At 47.3% G+C, this 18,407-nt stretch overlaps 1 protein-coding gene across 8 annotated transcripts in view; it reads left to right on the top strand.

Annotated features, from left to right (window-relative positions):
- The first annotated feature begins 5,270 nt into the window (after positions 1 to 5,270).
- RUBCN (rubicon autophagy regulator) overlaps positions 5,271 to 18,407 on the top strand; it is a 72,458-nt gene continuing 59,321 nt past the window's right edge. For 7 of the 8 annotated variants that reach the window (XR_009209310.1, XR_009209309.1, XM_032171974.2 and 4 more), the window contains exon 1: positions 15,618 to 15,857. Coding sequence is in view for 5 of the 8 variants with exons in the window: in XM_032171974.2 (XP_032027865.1) it covers positions 15,793 to 15,857 (65 nt within the window). In the remaining 3 variants the exon portion in view is untranslated. Of the gene's footprint in view, positions 5,829 to 15,617; positions 15,858 to 18,407 lie in introns of those variants that run through there. The other variant, XM_058426373.1, reaches the window with a different exon arrangement.

Below are 18,407 nucleotides of genomic sequence, written 5' to 3'. Positions count from 1 at the left end.
TCTGGGAAGTGAGGAGCGCCTCTGCCCGGCCGCCCCGTCTGGGAAGTGAGGAGCGCCTCTGCCCGGCCGCCCCTTCTGGGATGTGGGGAGCGCCTCTGCCCGGCCGCCCCGTCTGGGAGGTCTACCACGGAGGCCAGACGCAATGTGGGGGCTGGACGTGGTGGCTCACGCCTGTAGTCCCAGCACTCTGGGAGGCCGAGGCAGGTTGATCGCTTGAGGCTTGGAGTTCGAGACCAGCCTGTCCAACATGGCGAAACATATTAAAAATACAACAGACAAACCAACCAACCAACCCAGCAACAACAAAACAGGTCTACCCTGGAGTCATACTCTTAATTTTTTCTATTTTCCTCCCTTTCTGATCCTTTATCCCACTTTCTTTTTCTTCCTCTTCCTTCTCCTTCTTTGTCAAATAGAAGATTGAGTTATTATCATTGATCCACACAAAGTCCCTCTCTCATTTATTTTCTTTAATTCCCACCCCCCATTTCTATTCCCCATCTTCCCATGTGCAACCTTCCTAATATGTTTGATATGCATCTTTTTGTTTGTATGTATTTTTAGAAAATGTGTATTGTTTTGTGTGCAAAAAATAATAAAAAAAGAAAAAAATAATGAGATAAAAAACAAACAAAAAATTAAAAGGTCAACATCAGATATATAAACAGGAATCTCAACAAGCATAAAGGGAATGCTTAGGAAGACACTATTTATGAGACCTACTTTCCTTTAACAAAGTGCTACTTACTCTTCATCAAAAGTCTAAAATCTCAAGCCTTGAGAGTAAACCAAAAAAATGAATTTGGTCTGGAGAGCATTAAAAAAAAGAGGCAAAGTACAATTCTGACTAACAAAGTTAATCTTAAAATATAGCATATAGGCCGGGCGCAGTGGCTCATGCCTGTAATCCCAGCACTTTGGGAGGCCGAGGTGGGCGGATCACGAGGTCAGGAGATCGAGACCATCCTGGCTAATATGGTGAAACCCCGTGTCTACTAAAACATACAAAAAATTAGCCGGGTGTGGGCGCCTGTAGTCCCAGCTACTTGGGAGGCTGAGGCAGGAGAATGTTGTGAACCTGGGAAGCTGAGATCATGCCACTGCACTCCAGCCTGGGCGACAGAGCAAAACTCTGTCTCAAAATAAATAAACAAATGCCTGGGCGACAGAGCAAAACTCTGTCTCAAAATAAATAAAATAAAATAAAATAAAATACAGCATATAAAGTCTAAATATAACTAAAAATCAGAAGTAGCAGAGCATATTAAATATAAAATTACACTTCACATTTCAACATTTTACTACCTATATCTTCAAATAAGTCAAATGAGCTACCATGGCCGAGAGGATTCTTTCAATCTAAAAAAAGAAAATGGCTTTCTCCTGCCCAATGAATAGATACACAGGTATCAGAATTTAAAAAAAAAAAAATTCCTTACAATGAGCTATTTTAAGTTTCTTCCATAGCACTAAGGGAATATACATGGTAATAGTAATAGCAGTAGTAGCAGTAATGGTGGTGGTAAGTACTACAGTACAGGCATCAGCAATGTTAGTACCAACGGTTCTGACATGTATTCACTTAATTCACAACAATCCTATGAAATAAGTATCATCGTAACACCCATTTTCAAATTAAGGAATAGAACCATGAGGCCAGCTATTGGTAAACTTGGTACTCTATGTGAAATTCATATACACCTGGCAAAGCCATGATTTAAAACAAAAAAATCAGGTTCTAAAACCTCTGCAAACCTGGTAAGATTAAACATTCACAAAGCATAACTGTCTAAGATAGATGATGTCTAGGATAGAAATGGGATGATCTCTTCATCCCATTTGTGTAAAATTCTCACCAAAAGAAAGGCAATAGAGGGACTGCTGTATGTTCCTGGGGGAAAGAAAGAGATCAAGCTGTTTCAGCTCTCCACAGCACTTCATTGCTAACTCCAAGAGAACTACCCCTCGGTTTTCTTCACTTGAACGTACTAATCATCAAACAAAACACGTACAAAAAAGCAAACAGAAAACCTAGAAACTTAAGAAATCTAGGTGTAAAACAGCTTGAGGCTCTAGAATCAGACTGAAATCCTGGCACCACCACTTAACTACCTTGTATGACTTCGAGCAAGTTACTTAATTTCTCTATGCCTCTGATTTCTGTAAAATGGAAATAACAAATAACAAAAGCATATATACAGACATACACACATATACATAGTGTATGTATAAAAATAACCAAGCCATATATAAACATACACACATATGTAGTGTATGTATAAAAATAACAAAGCCATATATACAGACATACACACATACATGTAGTGTATGTATAAAAATAACCAAGCCATATATACAGACATACACATATAAATATAATGTATGTATAAAAATAACCAAGCCATAGACATACACACATATATATAGTGTATGTATAAAAATAACCAAGCCATATATAGACATACACACACATATATGTCGTGTATGTAGAAAAATAAAGCCATATATACAGACATACATATATATAGTGTATGTATAAAAACAAAGGCATATATACAGACATACACACTACATATAGTGTATGTATAAAAATAAAGGCATACATACAGACATACACACATATATATAGTGTATGTAGAAAAATACAGTGCTGTGTACCAGGTCCTGTTCTAAGCAGTTCACATATGCCTTCTGACTCGTTTAATGTTTTCAGCAACCCTATGTGGTAAATACTACTTACTATAACCTTTCTACAGATGAGGCACTGGGAAATCATCTGCCCACGGTTACATAGTTACAAAGTGGCAGAGGCAGGACCTGAAAGGAGACAGTGTCGATCTGGATTCCATGCTGTCAATCACCAGGAGTACAACCCTCACAGACTTATCATGAGGATAAACTGAGTTAATATATAAAATGCTGGCCGGGTGCGGCGGCTGACGCCTGTAGGGGAGGCCGAGGCAGGCAGATCACCTGAGGTCAGGAGTTCGAGACCAGCCTGGCCAACATGGTGAAACCCTGTCTCTACTAAAAATATGAAAATTAGTCACCCACTAGTGCTGGCGTGTACCTGTAATCACAGCTACTCGGGAGGCTGAGGCAGGAGAACTGCTGGAACCTGCGGGGCGGAGGTTGCAGTGAGCCGAGATCGCACCACTGCACTCCAACCTGGGCGACAGAGCCAGACTCCGTCTCAAATAATTAATTAATTAATTAATTTAATTTAATGCTTAGTCCAGGACCTGAACTGAGACAATGTGGTTCTGGGTTCCGTGCTCTCGATCGCTAGAATCCTCGAGTTATTATGAGGATAAACTGAGTTAACATATAAAATGCTTAGTACAGGACCTGGTAGGTAGTAAGCACTCAATAAATATTCATTATTACATTATTTCTTGGCCTTACCTCAAAAGGTTTCTCTCTTTTTGGGGGGGGGGGGGCAGGGGGAGACAGGGTCTCGCTCTGCCGCCCAGGCTGGAGTGCAGTGGCGCAATCGGCTCACTGCAACATCCGCCCGCGGGTTCCAGCTATTCCCATGCCTTAGCTGGGATTACAGGCGCGCGGCCACCACGCCCGGCTAATTTTAGTATTTTTAGTAGACACGGGATTTCACCTTGTTGCCGGGGCTAGTCTCGAACTCCTGGGCTCAAGCCATCTGCCCGCCTCCGCCTCCTCCTTCAAAGGGCTGGGATTGCAGGCGTGAGCCACCGCGCCCAGCCCCGGCTTTCTCATTTCTTACAAGCTCACTACTAATCAGCAGCAAGGCAAGACTTGAGGCCAAACCTATTATTTCTGATCATTTGCTTAGTTCACATATTGGATTCCGACTGTGGCAATCCTAGAAATCAATAGTTCCCATCTCACCTGGAACCAAAAATGTTCCAGATAAACCACAACAAAAGACACACACGACAAATGGGAAGAAATGAAAACTGAAAGAAGGTTTCCAAGACGGTTATTACCCTAAAGACCGTCCTGGGAAAGGGTACGCCTCGGAATCCACTAGTCAGGTACTTTTCAAATATCCGAAAAACTGCCGGCCAAACAGCTGGCAGAGCTGACTTACACCCAACGCCATCACTTGAATCCCGACAAAAATGTTCGTACTTTTAGCCCACCTCAGCTAACCACAGCGGCTGGTGCCTCGGTAGTGTCAGGGCTGGGTTTTAACGGAATCACCAACCTGCTGCTTTTTATATAATCGGCAAGAAAGCACGCCACCCTCTTAGATGCGCTCAAGAACCCCACGCTTTCCCTGGCTTCTCAGCGAGCCACAGCAATCATCTCTCCTTCAAAGATGTTTGCTTTTTCCCCCATTAGCTAGCTCTGAGGCCTGGAGAGGGAGGCTGTGCTTTTCTAGGCAGCGCTCAGTACACAACAACATCCCACAGGCGGCCGAGCGCCGCTTCCTTTCTGACAGACGCTCCGGGGCCGCGGCCGGAGGTGGCCCCGAGAGTCGCGCCCGGCAGCCATGGCCAGCGCCGGCCTGGAACGCCCGGCGACCAGGGAAAGCTCCGGAAGCGCTGGCTGGACCGACCGCAGCCCCGGCCGGGCTCTCCAAGACCTTTCTTCAGAGAGAACGGCTCGGTCGGACCATTCCCCTCGCTTCCCGATAACGCCCACCGCGAACGCACTCCAGGGAAACCCGCGGACCTTTCCTCACAAAGAGCCGGCGAGCCGCGAGCCGCAGCCCCTCCGGGGAGAAGAGACGCCCCCCGCGACCCCGCGAACCTTCGGGCCCGCAGCGCCCGGGCCCCCGCCTCCACAGCCCCTCCTCCGACAGCCGCGGCCGAGGGGACGCCCGGGTCCCTCGCGGTCCAGCCGGGCACCTGGCGTCGAGCCTGCGCTCCCGGCTGTCCTCGGGGCCTCCGCTCGGGTCCGCCCACCAGCGAGGAAACTCCGCCGGCAACTGCGGCCGACCGCCCCTGCCCCCACAAACCGCGCCGCCGGGTTCCACCCGCGCCCTCCCCCGCACTCCAACTCGGTCCAACTCGGCCCCTCACCCAAAGACATATCTATTTTGTCGAGGTTTTCATTGCTGCGGGCCTTCGGCGGCGGCGAAGAGGTCGCCGTGGCTCCCACCAACCGGGTACCAAACCGGTTCATGGCTGCAGACGTCGCGCTGGGAGCGGGCGCGGGCAAGGCCGGAGGCGCAGGCCTGCCACCTCCCACTCGCGCACGCAGCCCGCCGCACCGAGGGAGCGCGCACGCGCCGGCGCCGTCCTCGGTCTCCACCCGCGGCTGCGGGCGGGGCGGGGCGGGGCGGGGCGGGGCCACCGACACTCGCGGGCGACCAGAGCGGCCCCGCGCCGTGACTCGCTCCTAGCGGCCCTCGCAGGATGGGACGAGGCATTGCAGCCGCTGCTCTGGGCGCTCGCGAGGACCGCCGTTGTGAGCAGTTGGACTTTCCGCCCAAACTGGGGGATGCTAGACCGCGGGCACCTCTGAATCTTATGCCTTCAGTGATACCATAATCCTCCGTGTCCTTCGAGGCCCTCCTGCTGCAGACAGGTCCCCTATACTTAGGTACACACGAGCCTTTCGCGCCCACTGCAATGCAGCCTCGGGAGGCAGGACAGACCCCTGCGAGTGTAGATTGCAGCTGCATCCCAGCTCCCCTCTCCCTGGCACGCTCCTCCACCTACAGCTGCGCTGAGCTGCCGCATCTGAACGCAAAGCAAACGCTGCAGTGACGGTTCCTGCGTCACCTTAACATCCAGAGGAAATGCTAAGGTTTCCCGTGTCTGTACCATCTCTCAATCGGCACTCTCAAAACATTTGGCACGGTGTTCACCACCCTAATAAGACCTCGGCTTCCCTCGGGAGGGGTAAGTACCTCTGTTGATGTAGCTGCGTTTTCTTCTAATTCATTTGCATTGGGAATGGATAGAAGGGTTCGTTTACTTTTTAATCATCCCTACGGGAAAACAATTTAATATTTGATGAATTCCTGCATGATAACTTTTTTCCGTTTACAACATACGGTATTTCCCTCTCTTCTTACCTCATTCTCCTTCCCTGAAGTAACTGCGTTTATGTGGAAGCATTTAGGTTATATCACCCTCATACAGCTTAAAACTATCTCGGATATTTACATCTAAGGACAATACCAGATGCATTCTGTCCACCTAGAAATCTCTGTCGCCTTTCTCCTCTCCAATTCATAAAATGCAAAAATTCCTTTAGCATGGAAACGAGCCATCTCAAAACCACAGTAGCCTCTGCTTAATTTAGTCATGTCACAATGTCATGTGGCTTCCAACTTCAACACCAATGATACATTTACTATTCTTTGCTTGGGGATCCCATGTTTTAAAATATTTCTTATGCATGTCACATTTAAAAATTAAAGCCAGCTGTTCCAGCTCCCCTTTCCATGCCTGAATTTAAAGCAAAGCTTGCAGTGACAATTTTGCGGTCACCTTAACAATAAAAGTAAATGTGAACGTTTCCTGTATATGCAGCATGGATAAAACCAGGAGTCTTCACACAGATTATGTTTCCAGCTGAAATCAAAGAACCATGACTTTTTTGTAAGCCTAGTAGTCTTATCTTGGGGAAATGTATGATTTTTGTTAGGCTTTTGGGAATATTCTAAATAACTTCTTATTCTCAAAGGTCAAGATGTTTCTTTTTTTTGTCTCATGACAAAGACATAACAATGTAAGAAGAGTGAACCACACACCTATCAAGGGGCACAAGAAACTTTAATAGTGGAGGAAAGTTTGGACTCGGAAACTCAAGAACAATATTTGGCATGTCAAGGAGAGTATCATGTATGTCCTCAGCATAATGTGCTTGATTTTACTACTCTCACACCCTGAAGCCCCTTCACCAGTCTGGACTGCTAAAAACTAGAGAAACTGGCTCACTCCTGTCATCCCAGCACTTTGGGAGGCCAAGGCAGGCAGATCACCTGAGGTCAGGAGTTCAAGACCAGCCTGACCAACATGGTGAAACCCCATCTCTACTAAAAAATACAAAATTAGCCGGGCATGATGGGGGGCACCTGTAATCCCAGCTACTCGGGAGGCTGAGGCAGGAGAATCGCTTGAACCCAGGAGGCAGAGGTTGCAGTGAGCCGAGATCGTGCCATTGCACTCCAGCCTGGGTGACAGAGCAAGACTCCATCTCAAAAAAACAAAAACAAAAAAACACTAGAGAAACTGGGTTGTGGGCCCAGACCTGAGTTTTACTGAGTGATAACTTTTTCACTGACTGTAGTTATTCACTGTATGATTTTGGGAGAGTCTCTGGACCTCATACCCATCTTCAAAACCAGAAAAAGGGGTAATAATAGTGAGTATGAAAAGTATATTTAAAATCCTCTAAGCACAAGTCATTTTCTCCACATTCACCTTCTCTCACTGGAAATAACTTCTACCATCTCTGCTCATTTGTGGGAGTAACTACAGAGAGGATCCTTAGGGTAAGTTCTTAATTTTATGGAAGAAAATTAATGCAATTAGAGTTTGGAGGCATTTTGTACTTCAGGTATTTATAGGACAGATAAAAATCCCCAATGTATAAAATCCTCCCTACCACTAATATAATGAAGATTCTCGGCCAGGTGCAGTGGCTCACGCTTGTAATCCCAGCACTTTGGGAGGCCGAGGCAGGTGGATCACTTGAGCCCAGGAGTACGAGACCAGCCTGGGCGACATAGTGAGACCCTGTCTTAAAAAAAAAAGATTCTCAGGCCGGGCGCGGTGGCTCAGGCTTGTAATCCCAGCACTTTGGGAGGCCGAGGCGGGCGGATCACGACGTCAGGAGATCGAGACCAAGGTGAAACCCCGTCTCTACTAAAAATACAAAAAAATTAGCCGGGCGTGGTGGCGGGCGCCTGTAGTCCCAGCTACTCGGAGAGGCTCAGGCAGGAGAATTGCTTGAACCCGGGAGGCGGAGCTTGCAGTGAGCCGAGATTGCGCCACTGCACTCCAGCCTGGGCCACAGAGCGAGACTCTGTCTCAAAAAAAAAAAAAAAAAAGATTCTCTTTTATCCTGATATTCTCCCCCAAACCAAAGCCTTATCCCCAGTCTCCATGGTGCAAAAGGCCATGCTGCAGTATTTCATTAAACAGTCCTAGCTGTTGTGTTTCAGACTTTCAGGTTTCCCCAAGGGCTGAGAGTCTTGGGGCCTAGGAGCCATCCCCAGATTCCAGAGGGAAAGGCAGGAAAGCAAGAGCAAAGCATTGTGGGTAATGGTAGGTCTTTTCATACACAAAACAGAACAAAATAGCAACCCGAGACACACACAGTAAAAATAAAGAGGAAGACAAGCCAAGAAATCGGAACTGGGTCCTGTCCAAGAAGTCCAGCCAACCATAAGGGCCAGGGTTAAAAGGTCAACCCTACAATTTTCTGGGGCAGGAGAGGTAGCTATTCATTTAATCATATATTCATTGAGCATCAGGCACTGTAATAGGCCCTGGGGATTAAAAAAAAAAAGTGAGCAAGATGGATGCACACCCTATCTTCACACATCTTGAAGAGCAAAGAATATCTGGGCACCTACTGCGAATAAGGCCCTGTGCTGGGCGTGGGCATTCAGCCTTTGTGTGGTGAACAGCAGTTCCGCAGCTTTGCCTAAGTCAAAATAAACATGGAATCCAAGCAGCTGCGCTTTTAAAAGACTTCATTTCACACAATGTAGATAAAACAACCTCCAGGATTGCCAGGTAAAATGCAGGGCCAGCTAAATTTGAATTTCAGATAAACAACGGACAATTGTTTAGTACAATTATGTCCCAGGTTTCAGATAAACAGTGATTTTTTTTTTTTACTACAGTAAGTTTCATGTAATATTTAGGATATATTTACAACAGAGAATCATTTCATTGTGTGAAATAAAATAATTCAAACTTAAAGCTGTTGAAACTTTAAATTATTCTGAGCTTTTAGAGGGACGTGGCTATGTGGCATGAGTCAAGCAGCATGCAGTTGTAACTTCTGCTTTTTCCTGTAAGTGATCTGGAATGATTGAGGTGTGCCAGAGATAAGACCCCTCAGAACATTACACCTCCTCACAGAATATTAAAGGAATCTTCCTTGGAATGTAGCAAGTTATACTAATCAAATCATTGTAACTGTTTCTGCCTATATAAGTGAAATCTTGGCCTCCTCACTTTGGAGCACTGACCCCATTCCTTTGGAATCATGTTTCTGGATGGCTATCCTCAAGCTTTGTGCTGCAGTAAACTTTATACTTAGTCATGTTTTCTGAATCTCACTATTGAAGGTTGACATTTGTTTAACTGAAATTCAGGTTTAACTGGGAGTCTTTTATTTGCTAAATCTGGCAACCTTCTCAACCTCATACTTTTCTTTCTTTCTTTCCTTTTTTGAGACAGAGTCTCACTCTATTGCCCAGGCTGGAGTGCAGTGGCATGATCTCACTGCAACCTCCGCCTCCCGGGTTTAAGCAATTCTTTTCCTCAACCTCCCCTGTAGCTGAGATTACAGGTGCATGGCACCATGCCCAACTAATTTTTGTATTTTTAGTAGAGACAGCGTTTCACTATGTTGGCCAGGCTGGTCTCGAACTCCTGACCTCAGGTGATCCGCCCACCTCAGCCTCCCAAAGTGCTGGGATTACAGGCATGAGCCACCGCGCCCAGCTCAACCTCATAGTTTTCTGTTAACACTTTCTGGCTCCTTTTTCATAATGTGCACAGAAATCTACGTTTCTTCAAAGGTAGTAAACTCTTACACACTTCACCCCTTAACTTTTTATCGGTTTGATTTGCCTTTTTTTTTTGAGATGGAGTTTTGCTTTCGTTGCCCAGGCTGGAGTGCAGTGGCATGATCTCACCTCACCGCAACCTCTGCCTCCCGGATTCAAGAAATTCTCCTGCCTTAGCCTCCCAAGTAGCTTGGATTTCAGGCATGCGCCACCATGCTGAGCTAATTTTGTATTTTTAGTAGAGACAGTGTTTCACTATGTTGGTCAGGCTGGTCTCGAACTCCTGACCTCAGGTGATCCGCCCGCCTCAGCCTCCCAAAGTGCTGGGATTACAGGTGTGAGCCACTGTACCTGGCTTGATTTGCCTTTTCTGTTGCCCAGGCTGGAGTGCAATGGCGTGATCTCGGCTCACTGTAACCTCTGCCTCCCGGGTTCAAGCAGTTCTCCTGCCTCAGCCTCCCGAGTAGCTGGGACTACAGGTGTGTGCCACCACGCCCGGCTGAATTTTATATTTTTAATAGAGACAGGGTTTCACCATGTTGGCCAGGATGGTCTCGATCTCTTGACCTCGTGATCTGCCCACCTTGGCCTCCCAAAGTGCTGGAATTACAGGTGTGAAGCCACCGCGCCCAGCCTAAATCCCCCTTTTCTTAGCTTTGAGATATATTGATAATAAAAGACACACACTGAAAGTATGCAGTTTATACAGGTGTACAGGATATATACCTGTGAAAACACTACGATAATCTGAATAAATATTATTATATATTCATTATTTTCTAAAGTTTTCTTGCTCACCTTTGTAATCCTTACCCCCCACCTACTATCTAGGCAACTACTGATCTGTTTTGTGTTGCTGTAGATTAATTTGCATTTTCTAGTATTTTAAATAAATGGAATCATACAGTATATACTTTTTAACTGGATTATTTCACATAGCATAATTGTTTTTCATTTGTATGCCTTTTCTTTTTCTTGCCTTATTGCACTGACTAGGGACCCTAGTATCATGTTTAATCAAGTAGTGAAAGTGAACATCTTTGCCTGGTTCCCAACCCCACAGGGAAAGTGTTCAGTCTTTCAACATTAAGTATGATGCTAATTTTTAAAAATGCCCTTTATTAGGTTGAGGAAGTTCCCTTCTACTCCTGATTTGCTGAGAGTTAATCATGAATAAATTCCGACTTTTATCTGATGCTTTTTCTGTATCTAGAGATTATCAAAAGGTTTTTCTTGCAAAATTTATTAATATGGCTAATTACATTGGCTATCAAATTTTGAATGTTGATTTTCTTTGTTTTTGAATGTCGATGTCCCAAATATTGCATTTTTGGGATAAACCTACTTGGTCATGGTGTATTATCCTTTTTACATGTTGTTGGATTTGACTTGCTGATATTTTGCCAAGAAGTTTGTCTTTTCATGAGTGACACTGGTATGTAATTTCCTTTTCTTGTAATTTGTCTGTTTCTTATGTTAACTCTTTTGCTTTTCAAAAGAGGATATCTAGAAATCATATTGATGTAATATGTATTATACTGGTATATTAAAGGAGTATGGTATAATCTATATTATATGATATATAGATAATATGTATTAGGTATAATAACTAATTATTAGCTAATATTAGTTATTTTTTATTTATTTATTTTTTAGATGGAGTCTCGCTCTGTCACCCAGGCTGGAGTCCAGTGGCGCAATCTTGACTCACTGCAACCTCTGCCTCCCGGGTTCAAGCAATTCTTTGCCTCAGGTTCCCAAGTAGCAGGGATTACAGGTGCCGCCACCATGCCTGGCTAATTTTTGTATTTTTAGTACAGACGGGGTTTCACCATGTTGGTCAGGCTGGTCTTGAACTCCTGACCTCGTGATCCACCCGCCTCGGCCTCCCAAAGTTTTGGGATTACAGGCGTGAGCCACCACGCCCGGCCAATATTAGTTATTAATTCACAGTAGCTAATTTGTACCTCCCTTAAACTTCTTATATATACACTACAGTTTTTCTTCTCTTTTCTGTTCAATTTTTTCCATTCTACCTGTCTGCTACTGTCTTCTGCTGCAGTAGCTTTTCTTTGCCACTTTGCTGTAGCTTTCTGTCCCTCTTCTGTGTTGCCCTTTTCCTTTGTTGTAAACTTTTCCTGTTCTAGTCTTCTGCCTTTTAATCTCAAAATTTGTCTGTTCATTTATTCGTTCATTCAACAGAGTTCGAGGTCCTACTATGTGCAAGACACTGTGCTAGATGCTGGGGATACTGCAGAGAACATGACAGACAGGGTTGCAGGCATAGCTGCTGCCCTTAAGAAACTCAAGAGCTCTGGAGGAGCCTGCCCGCCTCAGCTAGCAAGTTTAAAGGAGCACTACTGGCCACTAAGTCCCTGAGTATCAATTCTGTGTGACTAGGGAACCTGCTCTGGGTGGACAAGGGAACTTGAAGGGGAATTCTTCCTGGACTCAGGGGTGGGACCTCTCAGCTTATTAGGCCTTGCCCTCCCTGGGGAAGGCAGGAGTCTTGACCACCAGGGATTCTAGATTGACTCACTGAATGACCAACTGTGACATTTTCCAAAGCTAAACAAATTTACATAAAGTGCAAAATTCCCCCCATTTACATAAAACTGTTTGTTTTTCAAAGAGATCCTCAATTTGTACTGGATAGATTTGTAGTCCAGGAAGGCTCAGGGAGCCAGGATTCTTGGGTCATGGGTCTTCAGGCATTCCTCCTTCTCCCAGGCTTCCTCTCTCTTTGCCCCTCAGGTTCCCTGCTCTGGGATGAGGAGTCCAGGCTGGGGGAGACTCACTAAAGCACAACGTCTTGCACATAGCAGCCACTCAAGCTCTGACCCTCTTCATGCAGTGGAGGGTCCCTTCTGTGTAGCTGTATTCAGCTAGAGTTGCAGGAACTTGGGGCAGGAACAAAATGAACATTCATCAACTATGTTAAGGATTTGCTCAGTCTAGAAATAAGATTTTTTTTTTTTTGAGGCAGTCTTACTTTGTCACCCAGGCTGGAGTGCAGTGGTGGGATCTCGGCTCACTGAAACCTCTGCTTCCCAGGTTCAGGTGATTCTCCTGCCTCGGCCTCCCAAGTGGCTGGGATTACAGGCGTCCGCCACCATGCCCAGCTGATTTTTGTATTTTTAGTAGAGATGGGGTTTCACCATGCTGGCCAGGCTGGCCTCGAACTTCTGACCTCAAGTGATTCGCCCCCCTTAGCCCCCTAAAGAGCTGGGATTTTTTTTTTTTTTTTTTTTTTTTTTTTGAGACGGAGTCTCGCTCTGTCACTCAGGCTGGAGTGCAGTGGCGCAATCTCGGCTCACTGCAAGCTCCGCCTCCCGAGTTCACGCCATTCTCCTGCCTCAGCCTCTCCGAGTAGCTGGGACTACAGGCGCCCGCCACCACGCCCGGCTAATTTTTTGTATTTTTAGTGGAGACGGGGTTTCACCGTGGTCTCGATCTCCTGACCTCGGGATCCACCCGCCTCGGCCTCCCAGAGTGCTGGGATTACAAGCGTGAGCCACCGCGCCCGGCCGAGCTGGGATTACAGGCATGAGCTACTGCGCTCAGCTTAGAAATAAGTTTTTTTTAATTTTCATTTTAACATTAAAAATTGCACATTTTCTTTGGGAGGCCGAGGTTGCGATGAGCCAAGGTCGCGCCATTGCACTCCAGTCTAGGCAACAAGAGCGAAACTCTGTCTCAAAAATAAATAAATAATAAATATAGTGTTAATTTGGGATTATACTGTATGCCAAAAAATAAAGTTCATACATTTATAGAACTAGAAGTGAGGCCAGGTATGGTGCCTCATGCCTGTAATCCCAATACTTTTTGGGTGACTGAGGCAGGAGGATTGCTTGAGCCCAGGAATTTGAGACCAGCTTAGGCAACATAGTGAGACCCTGTCTCTACCAAAAATTAAAAAAAAAAAAAAATTAGCTGGGCATAGTGGCACTGCCTGTGGTCCCAGCTACTTGGGAAGCTGAGGTGAGAGGATCCGCTTGAGGAGGGTGAGGCTGCAGTGAGCTGTGGTAGCGCCACTGCACCCCAGCCTGGGTGACAGAGCAAGACTGCTTCTCCAAAAGAGAAGAAAGTCACAGAAGGTAGAGAAATGCCAATGAGTAATATTGCCCCTTTCTTAAAGAAGTATAATCGTTTAGTAGGAAAATGAGAAAGTTTGAAAGATAGTATTTTTTAACCTAAATGAAATCATAAATTGCTTTAAGAGGCTCTTTCATTATTTTTAATTGCCAAAACACTTTTCTTAAGTTTGAAAATACCTAAAAGCCATATATTATTTTAACAGAGTCATTAGTTTTTCACGGAGTTATTCTTGATCCCTCTTTCTCCCTCACTTGCCACAGTCAGTCCTTTATAGAGTAGTGCTGATTCTATTGCCTTCACATTGCTCTAATCTGAGCCTCCTTGTTCTCTTCAACCGCTGCTGTAGTTTAAGCCTGGGTTTGCAAACTAGCAACTCAAGGGCCACCTTTAGCCTACAGACAAGCTGTGTTTGGCCTGTGCAAAGTTGAAAGTTTAAAAAATTCGTTGCCAACGTTTAAAAATTTGGAAGTTGTGCTTAAAAATGCAGATCCTAGCTTCTTTTAAAAAATCAAAATATCATAGCTAGGTGTGGTGGCTCGCACCTGTAGTCCCAGCTATTCAGGAGGCTGAGGAAGGAGGACTGCTTGAGCCCAGGAATTCCAGGCTGCAGGGAGCTATGATTGCGCCACTGCACCCCAGCCTGGGCGACAGAGAGAGACCCCGTCTTGGAAGAAGAAAAAAGAGAAACCAGACTATCTGGCAACCCTAGGCCCACATGTTTCTTTCAACTGGTTCGCTTCACTTCTTAGCATTACTTGGTTGTCCCCCCATAAGGATGACCAGTCTCCTCTATCTAGCCTTCCACCCTTACCTCAGTATAGTATTATATCTGCCCCATCTCCTGTCCACATTGTCAAAAGTGGCTTTCTCTTCAGATTCGATTAAATCACTTCTTGATTTGCATATGCTTGATTTGCTTATTGTTTTCAGGATAAAATCCAAACTCCTTAAAATGGCATTTCATGATCTGGTTTCCTCACACCAGAATGCCCAGAGCATGCTGCTGCCCACTCCTTCCCAGCTCTGGCTACCCAGCACCTGCAGTTCCCAAGCCAGCACTTCCTTCCTCGTATCTGCCGTGTTGCTCTCTCCACCTTCTCTTCTTTCTCCTGGCTAACCCATACTCAGCCTTCAAAACTCTGCGTTGACATCCATCTTCCGAGAGCCCCCAGAAGCCTCTCTCTTGCTCTTTTATGATCCTAAAGCAACCTGTGCTCTTGTTCGTGAGGGCTTCATTTAAATGCTCGAGGTCTCCAAACACCACCAGCGGACATTAAGCCAGGGCGGGCTGAGTGGGGTTAATCCTACCGGGATTAGATTAGCGTTATTGCCTAGTCTACATCTCGGACTGAGTTCGGTCCCCAGCGTGTAATGTCACGGGGGTGAATAAGGGTCCGCCCCGGCACGGATCCCTGCGATCGATGTCCCCCGCCGCTTGCGAGCCGGCCCAGCCAGCCACCGAGTGCGTAGTAATCCACGAGCGCGGCCTGGGATTGGAGGGCGCGGCCTGCGGGAGCGGCCTGGGATTGGAGGGCGAGGCCTGCGGGAGCGGCCTGGGATTGGAGGGCGAGGCCTGCCGGAGCGGCCTGGGATTGGAGGGCGAGGCCTGCGGGAGCGGCCTGGGATTGGAGGGAGCGGCCTGGGATTGGCGGGCGCGGCCCGCGGGAGCGGCCTGGGATTGGAGGGCGCGGCCTGCGGGAGCGGCTTGGGATTGGAGGGGCGCGGTCTGCGAGCGCGGCCTGGGATTGGAGGACGTGGCCTGCGGGAGCGGCCTAGCCTCGGACGGCTTGCCGGGAGCTGTAGTCCCCGGAGCCGGAAGTGGGGGTGGCCGGGATAGAAGCCGCAGCCCAGGCGGCAGTCGCTGCCGCTGCCGCCGCCCGGGTGTAGCGCATCACCCGGAGCCTACCGGCCGCAGGTGCCTCCTCCCGCTCCAGGGGGCGCCGGGAGCCCTGAAGGGCGAAGCGGCAGGGACGCCTCTCTTGGGCGAAGAGGCGGCCTCGCCGCCCCGGATGCGGCCGGAGGGCGCGGGAATGGAGCTCGGAGGCGGCGAGGAGCGCCTGCCTGAGGAGAGCAGGTGGGCTGGGAGCGGCCGCGGAGTCGGGGCAGCGACGGGCGCCGGAGCCCCGGGAGGCTTGGGAGGGCGCGGGGTCACGGAGAGAAGGGCCGGGCGCGACGAGGCTTGAGGACGACGGCTGCGGAGGACTTGTTTGGGAAGCATTTCGCAGAGGAGGGACGGGCGGGGCGGGGATGGGACGAAGGAACGGACTTAGGGTGAGGAGAGTGGGTGGGATTTGCGGAGGGCAAGGGCAGCAGAGGAGGGTGAAGCTCAGATCCAAGACTGCTGGAGAGGAGGTGGCTGCTGAGAGACTGGGCGAAGAGGCCAGAGGGGTGCAGTGAGGTTTTACAGGCCAGAGTCTATAGATAGGGGCAGGGCACCACCCTGACTGAAACTTGCCGTGACAGCAAGTGGGGCCAACGCGAGGAGGATGTAAGAATTCCTGAGAGCAGAGGTGAAGCGTAATGAGTGGCCTCGGGAGAAGCTTAGGAAGAGATGAGCATGGGGATGAAGGCGAGGAGAGCCTGGGGAGAAAGTGAGCGAGTGTCATGGCAGTGCGGTGGGGGCGGGGGCTGCTGATGAGACCAGAAACGCTGCACTTTTGTCATTGCCGAATCCCTGTCAGAGAGTGGCAGGACCTCTGTGTCATTTCCTTTTCGTCTTCAAACCTGTCACTTCTTCCTCACAATGCAAACTAAGCAAGTTCACATTTATTTATGTGGAACCATTGTCAGAAAGTTCATATCTTCTAGAAATTGGGGGATTTAAAATATAAAAACTACTTTGGACCGGGTGTGGTGCCTCACACCTGTAATTCCAGCACCTTGGGGGAGGCCGAGGCGGGTCGCTTGAGTCCAGGAGTTTGAGACCAGCCTGGGTAACCTAGGGAGATCCCCGTCTCTACAAAAATAGAAAAATTAGCTCGGCGTGGTGGTGCTCACCTGTGGGGCCAGCTACTCGGGAGGCTGAGGCGAGAGGATCACTTGAGTGCAATAAGTCGAGGCTGCATTGAGCCAAGATCGCACTACTACACTCCAGCCTGGGCGACAGAGGAAGACCCTGTCTTCAAAAAACAAAAAGTCGAAAAAACCTCGAACTACTTTGACTAAATGATGAATCGGAGTCTATAGAGATGCCGTCCATATTTAGGGTTTGCTTCATTAATAACTGGTCTTAATCTTTTAAAGAGGCTGGAATGCTGGCAGGCGAGAGCAGGAATGTGGCTTAACGGAGTCATACTTGACATTTATTATTTTATTTTTATTTTATTTTTTGAGACAGGGTTTCACCCTGTCCCCCAAGCTGGAGCGCAGTGCCGTGAACACGGCTCACTGCAGCCTCCAACTCTTGGGCTCAAGCAATTATACTATCTCAGCTCCCCAAGTAGCTGGGGTTATAGGTGCCAGCTACCACGTCTGGCTAATTTAAAAAACTTTTTTGTAGAGACAGGGTCTCACCATATTGCCCAGGCTGGTCTCTAACTCTTGGGCTCAAGCGATTCTCCCCCCACACGTCGGCCTCCCAAAGTGCTGGAATTACAGGTGTGAGCCACCAGGCCTGACCTCGCTTGACATTTAGAAACAGTTTCAGATATAATGATGGTCTCAGGAGCAGCTGGGATCCAAAAACTAGAAGCAGAATATTTACCTCTGAGAAAATATCAACAAGGGAAGATTTATGAGATGTTCCTGAGTGAAGACTTTCTATTTTTAAGGGTGACTCTACTTTTATGTGCAAAGTGGCCTGTTGAACAAAACCTGTACTGACAGGACTTTGGGGCTTCTGCCTGAGATCTGAGAATGATTTGTGCTAAGTGAAACTGAACATCTTACTTCCCTTTTCCATGTTTCAGTTTCTGCTTTGCCTATTTGTCTATTCTTCCTGCAGATGTCTGTGACATGCTTCGTGTGAAAGGTCCCATGTAAATTCTAATCACGTTTTAGGATTATTTTGATTTCCCTCTACCACTTCACGTGAGGGAGGCTGGGTTATTTTTTTTAATGTATGTAACAAACACTATTTACCACATGCCAGGTATTGTTTTAAGGTATTAAGATATGAATACTGCGTTAACTTCTTTAATCCCTATAACTATTGTATGTGGTCGGTACTACTGTTATCGCTATGTCACAGATGAGAAAGCTGAGAAATGGACAGGGTAAGTAACTTGCCAAGGTTGTACAGCGAATCCCTGGCAGAACTGGATTCAAACCCAGGCAGTTCGGCACCAGAGCCTGCGCTTTTTTTTTTTTCTTTTTTTAGAGACAGGGTCTCACTATGTTGCCTAGGCTGGTCTCAAACTCCTGGGCTCAAGATATTCTCCAGCCTTGGCCTCTCAAAGTGCTGAGGTTACAGGTATGAGCAACCATGCTGGCCCAAGAGACTGTACTTTTTTTTTTTTGAGATAGAGTCTTGCTCTGTCGCCAAGGCTGGAGTGCAGTGGCACCGTCTTGGTTCACTACAACCTCCGCCTCCCGGGTTCAAGCAGTTCTCCTGCCTCAGCCTCCCAAGTAGCTGGGATTGCAGGTGACCACCACCACGCCCAGCTAATTTTTTGTATTTTTAGTA

Source organism: Hylobates moloch, unplaced genomic scaffold (genome assembly GCF_009828535.3).
Source record: "Hylobates moloch isolate HMO894 unplaced genomic scaffold, HMol_V3 SCAFFOLD_13, whole genome shotgun sequence".
NCBI lineage: Eukaryota > Metazoa > Chordata > Mammalia > Primates > Hylobatidae > Hylobates > Hylobates moloch.
This window is presented reverse-complemented; position numbering and strand designations above follow the sequence as displayed.